A 15,433-nucleotide genomic window follows, 5' to 3' on the forward strand; every position below is an offset into this window, starting at 1 on the left:
TAGCACAATTGCTTTACATTGCCCATTTTAGCATTGGAAATGCTTATGTTTTGTATATGGGTATAAAGTTACCAGTTTCGTTCAAGCAGAAAAGACAGTGCTGTCGCATCAAGTAGCGATTGTACCGTACTCGACCGTAACCGGTATGTTAAGGAAAAGTTGCAGATACTTATTATTAAGAACGTTTACGTTTTCGACACGAGCGCGTAGAGTAAGTGATCCCAGGCGAACAAGGGTTATTTGTGTTTTACATATGGAGTTACACGGTTATCATTTCCACTGTCTCCAATGGATGCATGGGTTGCGAAACCTGTGAAGCCTTTGATCCTCGTTTCTGATATACATTCAACTGTCTGAACACAAACTAAATTCAATGAATGTGCGGCACATGCACGATACACTGTGAGTGTATCGTGGGCACATGCAAAAAAATAGCAAACTAATTTTGTTCAATTATTTTTGCCTGAAAACCAAAATACTTTCCAGCCATACTTGCGGCACCTGCACTGTCATACAAAATTGCAAAAATCTCTTATTGGCCTTCCCGTCTATTACATACCGTGCGATGAGGTCAGTTCGTCAACATGTGAGACATCCAAAAGTAGTGCGGACCGTTTGAATTTCTCGCAAAACAAAAAACTTGGTAGCACGCCAAATGTCATTTATTTAAAAGTAAAGCAGTGGCAGATCAAATTTAATGGGCAACTAAAAATAATCACAATTAATTATATAAAAGAACTTAATTTTTAAAGCACAAGTTTACATAAGCACTTCATTACAATACAATGATTGTTTAAAATGTCCACCATAATGTTCAAGACACAGTTGCACTCCACTGGTCATGTTTTCAAATAAACGTTCTAACATTGCCGGTAAATTATAAAAAAAGTGACTACTTGCACTAGCTTTGGTTGTATGTACTTACTTATACAGGGTGTTTATTAAACATGCGGCAAAAACGTAAAGGGCTATTCCTTGGACTATTCTAAGAATATTTTGTCCTTCGATGATCTGGGTGTAACGCAATCAGAAACGTTTCTGGTGTTTTTGAAAGAGTTCATGAGTCGATGAGGAGAGGATTGAATTCTTGCATCCCAGCGGAGGGTAGTCATTTTGAACAGTTCATGTAGATTAAGACACATTACATGTAATTTTTTTTGTAATAAATTGTTATTGTCGAAATTTTTTTCGCCCCGTATCTTCGAATCAAAGCGCCATATCAAAAATCATCGAAGGACAAAATATCCTTAGAATATTCCAAGGAATAGCACCTTAAATTTTTGCCGCATGTTTAATAAACACCCTGTATAAAAGCTTTGTGTAATGTCCACCAGGTTCATTGGTACCAGCCTGGAAGCTCATCTTGGGGTTAGGACATGGCCGTATCGGGTACCAACGTTTGTAAAATATGGGATGTTCACATACAGAAATATTCATGATGTAACGTAAGTTTAACTACGTGTTTTATTTATTACAACTAATAAACAATAAATTTATAACAGTCTTAAAATGAATTAATTTATAACAGTAAAATTTACAAATTTATCACTTACAATTTAAAACATATCAGAAGCGCATCGAAGTTGGAACTGACTGAAATGCGCTACAATTTACTTATATAGTAAACGACAATTGATTATAATCCCTCTCTTGTTCTGGGCCCTCAACACGCTTGCGCCCAATTACAGAGTGACCCGCATAATAATAATAATGTTCTAGAATGATTCAGACTGTTCTACAATAAACACGTCATTTTTCCCGAAAGGATTGCGTCACATCCGCCTTCGCTCTTATCGCCGATGACTAATCTCTCATGGCGCCTCGAGGTTAGCTACACTGCACTCCTCTTAAAACTGTTGGGTTTCGCAACACGGACGACGGCGGTAGCAGAGACTCAGTCCCAGGTTTTGTAACGCGAACTTGATGGTGGTACTTCACGACAACCCCCACGTGCATCTTCCATTTTTGAAGAAAAAACAATCCACCGTCTTATGAATGGGTTTAGCGATTCCTCTGGGGTTAAAGTAATAGACCAATATTTCCACCTCGGTGCCCTGGAATACCACATGCAGCATATTACGCACGATTGGATCTTCGTAACGAGATCGTCCCTCCTCCTGCAGGAAACACACCTTATCCACCTCGGGACGTTGAAGGTAAACTTCTCTTAAGGGCCCAAATCGGAACTTCAATTCTACGGCTATATTTTGGGATACATCAGTGGTTATGCAATGAGCCAAAGCGTATTCCGCTGGTGCTTCAAACAAATCTATAGATTCATCACGGATAACATCAAAGCATGCCTTCTGAGTTCCTGAGTAATGTGCCATAAATTAGGCGAAAGTGGGTTGTAGTGATTTCGCTTGAATCACACTCGCTGCTTCCTGTTCCTGTGGCGAGTTCTGTCCCGCGTATGGTGCCAACAGGTTTATGTGCACTACCACTGGTGTTTCTCGAGGTAGTTTCCGTATCTGATATATTAAGTCATTATTTTATTCTCTTCACGACTGTATACGGTTCTTCCCAAGCTCTTTGCAATTACGGGGATAGCCCGCATATCTTCTGTGTACGATACAACCAAACCAGATCTCCAGCTTCATAACCACCAGCTTGGGCCTTCACGTTGTACTGCACTTTCATTCTGTCGCCAGCTAACTGCACATTATCGCGAAATTTGTCATGGGTGACGCCCAATTTCTGTCGCAGTTTTTCCATGTACTGGTTCCCCAGTTTCTTCCTTAAAAACAATTCTAAATTGAATTTTAAACTTTCGTATCCCTTCAACTCGAAAAGCACGGCACTTGGCTCTTCTAGTAAAAACGGGCAGTTACGCCCTTGTTAACTCGTGATCGAAAAACGTTCGCCTTAATTTATTAAGAAATCACCGGACTATTTATTACCTTTGGCCATGATTAATCAAATCAAATCATAAGACTCCGCAGTGATATCTTTTGCAGTCAGAACACGAGTGTTCCGTACTACCATTCTTCATGACAAAAATGGCGAATAGTCACTCTATATGAACATGTTTAACCATTCATCGGTTAATGCTTTTGAATACTACCAATCTCAAACGCGTTTTTGGTCTTCCCACGTGAACACAAACTGCACACTTAAGATTTTCATGAGACGATGACATCATGCAGCGTTGCTATTCTGAACCTGATCACCCTAATAGAAATCATGAACTCCGATACACTAATCCGAGACGTTCCAGCGCTATCCCACTTCTAATCATTCAAACGAAACAGCGTTGAAGAAAACGCACGTACGTTGATTGCAATTATCCAGCTTGTTCCAAAGGTTACCAAAACCATTATTCATCTGGGGGAATGATTTAAAACTCTCTGATTAATTTAACATGAAAATTTCTCCTTTACTTATTTCTACGAAAAAATTGAAAAAAATCAATCAAATCTAAAGCATTCGTTACATGTAGCTGCCATGTTAGTTTTGTTTGGGGAACAATTTCCTTGTATATAGTATCAATTATGTACTACGACCTACGTTATGCCTACGACATATAAAGCGTTTTTTGCAAGCCGAAGGTAAAGCTTTTTGTTGTGTGCTTTTGTGCTAAATTTTAGAAAAAAAAAACATCAATAATAAAATGTAGTTAATGTAAATCTGTTTCATCGTTAATGTAATTTGGTAAACTGTGATCATGTAACGTTTGTGTGTATGTGGACTGATGGGTATTATACTGCTATTGGTTATGTCAACATTTAAACTCTTCGCACTCGGGCTTTTTGGTTACCATCCTAACATTTTAATCCATCATTTATGTACTTGTTTAGAAAACTAAGCTCTTAAAATTCATTTCGAAGGCTAATATAAAAAATAATGTGTTCAGAAAAAAACCTATTTTTTATTTTACTTACTACCGATTTTTCAACGCTCCGTTTATAAAAAGTAAATAAATGCAGCAGATGTCTCGCGAATAATAATAAGCTGAAATCCAAGCTAAATCGTTTTAAGGATCCGTGAGCTGGAAAAGGAGTGTAGTAATGATTCAAATACGAGGTTGCTGGAATGAATGAAAATAATACAAAAAAAAGGATCAATACATATTTCATCGAATAATCGGAGGGAAATGAGCTGCTACAGGTGTAGGTACTTACCTGTCAATTCGGTCGTAGAGTGTGGTGAAAAGGCTGAACACAATCGAAAATAGAGTTGTTTAATGCTATATATTATGTACAAGGGGGAAAAATTACATTTCTAAATTCTATTTATATACATAAGTTAGAAAGTTTTCAATTTTTTCACGATATAACCACACTACTGCGACGGTTCCTTCAGATCGGCTTAAACGATGTCACATAGCTGATAAATTCTGTTTTCTGCGGTGTTTTGGGAATTATAGGCTAGATGCAAGTTAACCCCATTATAAGACGGTTACTAGTAAATACGTTGTTCACAAAAGGCGTGAGATTTAAATGCAAGTACAAGATGTACGTACAGGGATTTGGTAACACTATGACAATGGAGCTTTGTAGTCTTATACATCTGACACAAATACATAAATCTACAATCTTACTAAAATAGTCACGACGGATTTCTACCGTGTGCAACCATAGTCGTAGTAAAAGGTCTTGGGAATAAGTAAGAAGAGTTGGGATAAATTTGGCGCGAATACGGATTTAAAAATGCGACGGTATGCGGCCGTTGTCCCAAACCTTCGGAGGTCGTCGTCTTCTTCCTTTTACGACGCTGTTGTTTTGTTGTTGAACGGCACACTCGATAGTTATGCACGGCACCGTTGTCGTGTTGCAGTTTTGGTTGATTTTCAGAGTTCAAGGAGTCTTCGTAGCTGCTCCTATAAAAAGGAAATGAAACTTTTACTTTGCACTTATCTTATTTGTTTACAACCGCACAGTGGTTTAAAGTGCAATGCACATTTCAAATACGTATTGAAGAAGTACGTGATGCGAGATTACTCTAGGTTGTTAAATTATGGACGTAAAGGAACAATGTGACACAAGCAATGTGAAGGTACCATAAAATTTCATCGAATTTATTCACATTCAAACAAAATTTAGACCAATTATTAACCTCTTCACATCGGATCGCAATATCATGTTCATTTTGTGCAAAGAAATTAACCTTATTATTAATTAAGCGACAGAAAAGACTTATTTCCGCCGATATACCATTCATTTTACCGGATCACCACAAAAAGGTTCCTAGTAACGTCATGCCATTCCGTGGACAAAAGAACCAAAATATCAAACTAAAATTAGACGCTTCCTAAACGATGAGACTAAGTTTACCATTGTTTTTCCTGTACTTTTATACGTTATGTAACAGGTCGTCAGTTTAGGCTTACAAAATGTCTATTTTAATTTTTCAAAGTTGCCGTTACAGGAAATTTTATACGTGTACCGCTTCATAATGAAAGAGAACAACTAATATGCGAGAAAATAAGATAATAAACAAATGTAAAACCAGATAAGAGTCCAAACGCCACAGTTTGCCGCTTCTATAAACCGTTGTAGCGGAGTATGAGGGACGACGTTTCTGCCATACCTCTACATGCATACAAACATAGCTGAAATCGGTTTTGCGCTGGGTCTATTTCGGCGGGTATGTAAGAAAAAATCGGGTGGGAAAGAGGCATTCTTATCCAAACTTTCGAAGCTAACTATGTGAGTTACGCGGCATTTTTAAATCGCGTAATATTCGCCAAGCTTTCGTTTAAACCAAAGCTGTATTTTAGAATTTAAAAAAGATTTGTGAGCCGCGTATTCGAACGTGATATTTTATTGTGAAAGAGGAAGCTATTTACTGAAATTTTAAAGTAAAACTGTACGGCTAATATCGGCGAAATTATTGTCGCGGGGGCGTTATGAATTTATCGAACTAGCGTGCTCGCGTTTGAATAATTAGTTGCCACGAAAGCGTTGTGGTCCAAAGTGCAGAACGTTCATTGTGTTTGCATTTGGAGCTAGACGATTATAAACAAGTCTCTTAATCAAAACTGCGCACCTCTCTTGTATACGGGGTGTTCGTAGATTTTACTCAATTTATTCTTGCTTTTGCTAGTTGTCAAACCCCAAGATACGGGTAAATTTGTTTGACCTTTTCCAATTGCGGAACATTGGTTAATTAATTCCAAATTAAATACCAAACTTCAGCTATTAATGTTGCAGAAACCTGACGCACGGTTTGTTCCGGATTCAAATTGTCATAGATCTTTCGAGATTCCCTTCCAACGAGCAGTCAAATTTACCAGGCGATACAAAAGTCCGATTGTATTGCACAAGCCGACCCACCATCCAACTTTCCAAATTGCTGCTGCTTTTCAAAAGAAGAGAACAAGAGAAGAAGAACTGTCAATTGGTCCAAGACATGCACAGTTTAGTATGCGGGCTGTAGGGCGTACACCGTAGTCATTACTATAAGGTCTCTCGATCCAAAATTTCAATAGCACTTCTTAGTAAAAAGTAATTTCCTCGTAGCTGCTTTTGTGCGGTTTTAAACGATCATTTCTGCGCCATAGTTTTGAACGAGTATCTTTAAATTAGCTAACTGGCATTTATTATTACCCGGTCACAATTTGATATTGAAATTGCGGTATATGATTACCGGAGTAATAATATCTTCTATACCATGAATTTTAAATGTTTGCGTTAATAAATCCACCCATGCATTAATGGCCCACCCTGTATAATGTAAGTATAGTCCTTTGGTGTATAATATACATTAATACACTCTATTCCGCGGTTGTTTTCCCTATTGGACTACTTCAAACAACTTCAACTATTTCATCTTTTCAAGGTACACCAAGCATCTAAGTTTAAGGTAAAACAAGACCCATTTCGCATGTAACGTAAATTAAAATGTTTACTGAAGTATTTAAACAATGGTATAAGGTAATCATAATGGTAAATTTATCAATGAACCTACTTTTTTAGAAGCGTGGGAGTGCTTTAGTTTTCAATGAAGTAGTAGGAACGAATTATTCCATTAACGTAATAAACGATTTCGAAACGGTAATAACTTCCTAAAATTAAGGACGGTGAATTTCAAACGACTTAAATTCTTATTGGGGATTATATCTTTCTATTATTAGGCATTCATACCATTTTTTTGTAATTATCATTGTATTACGATTTTTGGCGTTTTTAATATAACGAGTGAACCTCGAGAATTTATATTGAAACGATTTTGTACTTCTCCACTTCAGCATGGCCCATTTTTGATTTCTTATAAGAAACCATTATTAGGGTATTAATAATAGTACACCGGGTCATCAGGCGTATTCAGATTTACTGTTGGTAGATTCGTAGATTAGTAGCTAGAACATAAGAACAATGATTCCATCAACAATGAAATCCGGAAAATTTACTGTTTCGAAAATTAGTAATAACACGCCCTCTAAATTGTATTACAAAAAAACGACATATCACTTCCATAGGAAGCCTCGATAGATGCTTTATGGTAGTACCACACATTTAAATATACAGTCTGTGATAGTACCATTGAATAAAAACACTATTTTTATTCAATGGTAGGTAGTACCTTACGGTACTTTTAGCGGAGCTCATCAGTTATCACAAATATAGGAAATATTATACGACAAGCATTGTAACACGACCTTTCGCGCCATTTTGTTTTCGAGACGTCAAAACCAATTACCAAATCGACATTTTTACATTTATTAATTACAGAAGCAAACTTAGATGCATACAGCTAGCATACTCACCGCGTATATCTTCTTGGTTCATTAAAAGAAGGACATCAAATGTGGGAAGAAATTAGCTACATTCTCTTGTACTTTCTACCTTATCTTTTCCTTATTTTTTATGTTTAGCAAATTTGGCAATTTTGTCAAATTATTTGAGTTTTTCAAGTCATTTTCTCTTTTCTTTTTGTTTTTCACCATAGCGACGCGTTTTATGTTTGCTTTCCTGAATTTTTGCTTCAGAGTATTCCCAAATCAGTAGGTATAGCTTCTGGAACTCTTTTGGGCGGAAAAGAATTTAAGAGGTTACTCACAGCGTTTTTTTAATCATTTCTGTGGAACATTGTAGAATAATCGCCAAATGGTTTAACTTTGCACTAATCCCAACTGAAATGTCTTACAATTTTCACATTTGTACCTATATGCGGTTTGTGGTCAGTTATGAGGACTGTTATACTAGATAACTTTCTCGTCAGTCCATCTTTTCCATTTACACATTCAGTAGCTAAATAGCTAGTACCGCGAGACTTTATTTAATCCACGATTAAGGAACAACACAAGGGACGTGCTTATATGATATTTTGATTTACACGCAAAGGTTTTCCTTCATGATTTGTGTTTCGTAAATTACGTGTATTTTGTAAACGAAACCATTTATATGAATTATCGGTACGAATTTAGATTCGTAATACAGATAGTCGCTATTGCGGCGATAATGTCATTTATAATATCCCACAAATTTAGTGCGTTCGCATTAAAAAAAAACTTCGCCGCCATAATTCCACCCCACCTGCAAGCTCTGTATTTAGACGTAATGGAAGGCGTAAAAAGAGCACATTAAAAAAGAACTAAAAATGTACGGTAAGGGTATATTATTAACACTTCAAATGACACCGTGCTATCAGAAGTGCCACTGGGGCGTCATACTGTAAAATGAAAATATCCTTCAAATATGGAGTTTCCATCACAATAATTAACATCACTTTACGGGGCATTTTTAGTAATTAAAAATATTCGCGTATAGGAAATATAATTCTTGTATAATTACGGAGACTGATTTCTAAAGCTATCAGTAACCACTAACAGACGTTCATCTTGTAAATTTAATTGGGGAAAGCTCTAAACCAAGCGGAAATAATTCGTAACGATTTTGCTGAAGTGGAATGCTGTTTCCGCGAGTTGAAGCTACAGTCAGCGCTTTTTTTTAATTGGAATACAGCAATCTACATTAACAGAGAATAAACTAAATGTGTACAGAGACGGCCTACGAAAACCAGGTATTTCTGATTTGAATCTACAGGAACAATTTCTAAATTTCTAATTCGACGGTAAACGCCCTATGCCTACATACCTACATAGGAATCCACCGCTTGACTTTCAAACTACTTGATTTGACTTGAAACCAGGTCAAGCTACTTGAAATATAAAGCAGTTTGTTAATCTACTTGATTTTATAAATCACAATTTAACTAACACTGATGGTTCAGCCAGAGTATTTAATCTGTGGTACAGCAGACCTCGTCGCTACGGAGAGTGTTATGAATTGAAGCATCAGGTTACCTCAAAATCAATAAATTGAAATGATACTCGTTTACTATTATAAAAAATTTCGGTTCAGCCGTTTAGCAGGAAATGAGAGTACAAAGCCGATAGACGAACAGACCGATCAACATAAACGAGGTTCTGTCTAATTCGGATTCCTGGTGCTTCAAAACGGGTATTTCCGTCAAGGAGGTCATTTTGTACTCCAATGCAATACCTCCCTTACAAACGTTCATAGCTATGTGCGCTGTTATTTTCTGTACTAGAGGCATATATGTTTACAATTTGAAAGAAATATCTCCATAAACCAAAAAGGTGGCGTTGCGCAGTTTGCGCATGAGCACTATGCTATAGGTATGCGATGTTTGTTTTTACTAGAAGCGTTTATGGTTAAACTTTAGAGAGACATTTTCATAAGTAAAAAAGTTGACATTTTGCAGTCTGCGCATGCGTGGATTTGATTTATACTATGTGCGATATGTTTGCTTTTCCTAATGACATTTGTAGTTTTCGATTTTTACTACATGTGATATGTGTTACTCTACTAGATTCATTTATGGTTAAAATTTCAAAGAAATATCTTCATTAACGAAGCGCATGCGCAACAAATCGCGTTGCGCATGCGCAAAACTCAACTTTTTTACTTATGGAGCAATTTAATAGTTATTTGTATACTTAGGCCGCGAAGTCATTCTTTAACGTACCGAAAAAAAGATTGGCGCCGAGGCCACTTGCGGCCGAGGCAAGGCAACTTTGAGGGCGTTAAAGAATGACGCGGCCGTGGTATACACAACATTTTTTGTGCAATTGTGTAGAATCGTCAATAAATAAAAATGAGATTTCAAAAATAATTATTTTCTTCGCAAATAGAAAGACGGCCAGTTTTCATTTTACCATGATAATGACATAAACAATGAATAATTTTTCGTGAAAGAAAAGTCAAAATGTGTGACTCCGAAAGTGATTCTTCGATATCCGGAACTTCTCCGGAAATAAAACTTGTTGCGAATTCTGCTGTGTCGCAGTTAGTACCTGAAAAATCGAAGCGGCAGTACGAAAAATGCTACAAGGACTTTAAAGACTGGTGCAACAAGAAAAACGCCAAAGCCGTGTCTGAAAATGTACTATTAGCTTACCTTATGGAAAAATCCGAGGAAAAATCGAAGACCTTAAAAAGTTCAAGCTTATGGAGTGTGTATTCGATGCTAAAGTGCATGCTTAATATAAACGAGTGTATGAAAAAGTGTTCCTGTGCTGTCAGTTTTAGTTCTAATGAAAATCAAAATGTTACAGTTTCAAAGTATAACGCTTCTAACACTTTAGACTTTATTTCAGGAGTAAGTATAAGCATAGTGTATACTAAGGTATAAGTAACAATATGAACTCTACGATTAATATTAACATTTGTCACTTAATTTTGTGTCTCCAAACGTCCATATTACAACATATATAATATACTTACGATAAATGGTATACAACTCGTTATACAGGGTGTCAATTTTAAAACTTGCAGTCGGCCATCGGTTTTCCAAAGTAAAGAAGATATTGAAAATCGCGCCGGGGGTATTGAGCGCGAACCATAATGACGTTATGAGTGACAACCCCCTACCCCCCCTTAACCCTCAGCCCCCCTCTGCAAAAATTAACAACAAAAAAACTAAATGTTGACATTGAGGGATTTATGGCAAATTGGCCAAGAACTTCAACTTGAGCTGGTTCATTAAGCAATCTTGGTTGCTTTCTTTTTTTATTAACTTACAGTACAGCTGAACGTGTGGAAATAATATTCATTTATGGCTCCGAAAATCGATCATCTTTTAGAACAGCTAGAACGTTTAATGAGAGACTTCCCGGTAGAAATGTAAGCCGTGCCTATGTTCAAAATTTGGTCGCTAAATTCGAAGAAACGGGATCTGTTATCAATAAAAAAAGAAAGCAACCAAGATTGCTTAATGAAGCAGCTCAGGTTGAGGTTCTTGGCCAATTTGCCATAAATCCCTCAATGCCAACATTTAGTTTTTTTGTTGTTAATTATTAAATTTTTGTTAAATTGTCTTAATGGATATTGACTTTATTGGTACCACTGGAAAGCATTTTTTAGTAGCTTTCGAACGATGTGTCACAAGTATGGGGTTGCCATTTAGGATTTTTGAAGGGGGAGGCTGGGGTTAAGGAGGGGTGGGAGGTTGTCACTCATAACGTCATTCTGGTTCCCCCTCGATACACCCGAAAAGTTTGGAAAATATGGCCGACTCCAAGTTTTAAAATTGACACCCCGTATACAGTGTGTCCCCCGATTGTTTGGTGGTCTTTTGTAAAAGACAAAAAATTTCAAATTGAATTTAGACTTCTGAGGACCAGCCCTGCTTTGGAAACTAGTTTGTGACACAATTTTAGTTTCGAATTCAAGGGTGTCTTTGAAATTTTCAAAAAAACGTGTTTTGCATACCAGTGAAGTACGCTTTGGAGACGAGACACGTACAAATGTTATAAAAAAGTTATTCAGAATCAAAAACTGAGTAAACGTGCAAAACTTCAAGGTCTACTTTGATTTTTTGATGTTTTTATTTTGTAACTGAATTTTTTGAGAAAATTCGAAAAATGTAAAGACCGTGTAGCAAATTTCATATTTCATCGTTCAGATTGCAGCAAAAAGTGGTGAAGAAGAATGAAGATGAATCCTTATGGTTCTGCTAGAACTAGACGAAAGATCACCACTTCTAACTGCGCAGCAATTTCTATAGTTCTTGAGGCACTGTGGCAGCCAAGTTGTGTTCGTTGGACACAACTTCATTCGGTTTATGCACCCAGGATTGTTCGCTTCATGAAAGAGCACAAACTTGAAGAATTCTGCGACCTGGTTCATGGCATGATGGACACGTTGCCGCTCATTAGACAAGGCAATGTTCGCAAACAAGACCAACTTGCTGCCCAATCTCTCACTGAGAAGGAATGGCAGTACCCCATCAACAATCCCCACAATACTGTATCCGACTGCGTGTTATTAGATGACTTGTTGAATCACTTCAAAATTGACGAGTCTGCTCTCATTGCCTCCATCATCACTACATCTAATTTTATAAAGAGGCAAGTTTTTAACAGAAATCGAAAAATGGAAATCGACTGAACTCGAAAGACTTTATGGACCTTCACGATGTTGGTGGGGTTTCAAAAGCAATGATTGGGAATACGACTGGAATAGGAGTGACAGTACAGGAACTGAGAAAGGAATTTGAAAGGCACCGCAGGAAAGGCTTGGAGGTGTGTGCAAATGAATGGCCATCCAGGAGTCACAACTAGCAACAAAAAATAATTGATCAAATAGGATGGAAAATTAAAAAAAAGCCCTACAAGAAAATAATTCACAGCAACGATGTAACTGACCATGAAAGCTCTACTCCAAGTCATTGTTTTCTGCAATACAGGGTTTCAAAAATCGAGTGTGCACATTATAAGTGTTAATCAGGCTTACTCGTATCATGTTCTTTTGCTTCCTTTTTGATAGTCGGTCTCTACAAACATTGGGGTTTAAATTGTGGAAGCTTTTTACGAAGATTGGCGTTACAGCAGCCGATCTGAGCCGTTTTGACGTAGATAACTCAAGATATCTCGAAAGTAAATACTTTGCCTTATATCAGTGCATTCCTAATGAAACAAGAAATCTCTAGAGGGCAGTCGCAATCCGAAATGATGGGAATATAATATTTTATCGTTTGGAACGCTGGAAGGTTTCTTCTATGCACCCATGTTAAATTAGACGATTTTCAAGTGGATATATCTTGAAAACCAACCCTATGACAGTATCATTTAACTTTACTATCGCATAGGCTTTCAACTTTCATTTCATCTAAGTTTCATTAAAAAATGACGAATCTACTACTTTAAACCCGAAGGAAACACCAGTCCCTTGAAATCTATTCCATGGTCCATAATGTCAATATCTCAACATCTTCATACAATAGATTCGCAAAGGGATTGGATGTTTGACATATTGTGGACCATGAAAATCAACAAACAAGTTTTAAAAAACCAAAGGTTTTATAACAATTCAAAAACAATGTGCAAGCAAGTTTAATAAACGATTTAGTGACTAAAAAAACTTATTCAATGCTTAGATTGCTGCGTGACCATGCACAAATAGGAGTTTCATATGCTAATAGGTACATACCCGCAACTACCTTCGGAACCCACGCTACTGGATTGTCCACACGGACAGTGCTGACTCTCATCAATGATCCCGGAATCTTTTCCACTTGAGTGTAGCGATGTCATGGATGTTTCCAGACCTCCTATGCTTCTAGCCCTTTCGTCTGCGTGTGACGTATGTTTCAGGATTCGTGGGTAATCCGCTGAGTGTTTCGGAATTTTAGGAACGTCTCGTTTTGCCTCAGTGTACTGAATCGATTCTTCGAAATTTGATGGAAAATGTAAAGTTTTTCCAAATTCGCTGGTCGAAATGCCGTACGTTGGAGGGGGTCGTGAGATAAATTTAGATTCCTTTAACCTGTTTCAAAAATACCAATTCAGTTTGTAAACTATCGATAGGTACGCTCGTAAATTATTACCTTTTCTTTCTTTGACGATTGACTATCGCACAAGTTAGCACAATTAGACAACAGATAAATATCAAACATCCAAGTACGACCACTCCAATTTCCAAAGTAGACAGTTGTAACATGCGACCTTTGGATTTTCTTTCAGAAATATTTGTTGTTAAACCCAGTACTTGGAAAGCTTCCAACTCTTTGTCTATCATTTCTCTTTTGAAATCCAGGATTCTATAAATGAGAATGAAGGGTGCTCTAAACATTTAAGTGTGTTTCAACGTTACTACCTTTGAAGCCTGTCTGCATCTACAACTACGTTGAGCAAGGGGTCGACTGCGTAAAGATACACATCAGTGCTAAAAACGAAAACTCGAATGTAGCCTACTAATTAAAGCAAATCTTTTACTTACGCCGTGCTGTATACGTCAATTTGAGATGAAATCGGTTCAATTTTTCGGACACGAATATCAAACCCTGTGATATTACACAGCGTGCTGAAACAAAAAAAAATGGATGAAAGATCACTATCCGAATCGACGAATAAACTGACAGGTGCTGGTATTGTCTGTACATTTCAAACTCACTCCCGGTGGAAATCTGCGGCCTATTGATTTACTGCAATTAAACAACGGGTTCGCTCTCAATCTTAGATATTTTCGGAATTCGAATTACTCTAAGTGAGGTGCATTGTTTGAAAACGAAACTCAATCAACTTCTAGCATATTCAATCTTTAGAAAATTATTCCGAAAATTCGATTAATGCCGTGAGAAATTTGTTGTAGATACCCACACACTTTAAATAACTAGAATGACGCAGAACACTTTTAATAAACTAGAAAGGGAAAGTGCTTGAAGAGATTTTGCCGAATTTTTTGTTTGCCATAAAAATAGAAGGTTATTCAGAAAAAAGATCCCACTTTTAAATGGCTGTAGTTTTTGTGGAGTTATCTCAAAGAAAGGGTGTTTTTTAGATTTTAGTAAACCTATACTATTCGTGAGAAATTGAAACAATCCATATTACATGTCATTGAAAAACAATTCAATTGTGAACCGTTTAGCTAACTCAGTTTTCCTAAATTTAGTGATTTTGTCATGAACTACTACATTTACTTAAATAGTTAATAAATCATGCGTTAAATATTTGAAATTTACTGTAAACCACTGTTAACCAAAGTACCTACTTAACTAAACATTTTTGTATATCCATTGGAAGAGGCTTGTATAAGGCCCATTCCCCGCCACCATAATGGAATATTTGAACGAATTACATTTTAGTTGAGGACCATCTCGTTTTGACCTTCAGCGACATTGCTTTAGTTCAGGTAACAACCACCCACTTTACTTTTAGTTGGCTTTTGAATCGCTATTATTTCGTTTTCTGTGTGCCCTCTATTCCACCTTCAATTCTGCCCTCTATTTCACCTTCAAGTTTCAGTGACATTGGAATCGAGCACACATTACGATGCAATGGAGTAATGCAGCGCACAGAGCTAGCGTTTAACATTGCTTTAGTTTAGAAAAGACCACAGTTTTTAGTTTAGACAACAACCTCGATGCCCTTCAGTGATATTGGGTTTAGACAATCACACTTGGACTTGGCGCATGCGCAGATCTCAAGGTCAAAATCGGTTGAAACCGGCCGTACCTACCTACCTGG

At 37.0% G+C, this 15,433-nt stretch overlaps 1 protein-coding gene across 1 annotated transcript; it reads right to left on the reverse strand.

The window, feature by feature from the left end:
• Window positions 1–4,173: 4,173 nt before the first annotated feature.
• On the reverse strand, window positions 4,174–14,327 carry LOC116164572. The gene is made up of 5 exons (XM_031478767.1): window positions 14,187–14,327; window positions 14,064–14,132; window positions 13,795–14,007; window positions 13,398–13,733; window positions 4,174–4,819 (listed from the first exon to the last, which is right to left on the reverse strand). The coding sequence occupies exons 3-5, from the start codon at window positions 13,983–13,985 to the stop codon at window positions 4,549–4,551; spliced, it is 798 nt and encodes a 265-aa protein (XP_031334627.1). The 5' UTR covers window positions 13,986–14,007; window positions 14,064–14,132; window positions 14,187–14,327; the 3' UTR covers window positions 4,174–4,548.
• Window positions 14,328–15,433: the final 1,106 nt, after the last annotated feature.

The sequence above is a fragment of the Photinus pyralis genome, unplaced genomic scaffold (genome assembly GCF_008802855.1).
Source record: "Photinus pyralis isolate 1611_PpyrPB1 unplaced genomic scaffold, Ppyr1.3 Ppyr1.4_LG2, whole genome shotgun sequence".
Taxonomy (NCBI): Eukaryota; Metazoa; Arthropoda; class Insecta; order Coleoptera; family Lampyridae; genus Photinus; species Photinus pyralis.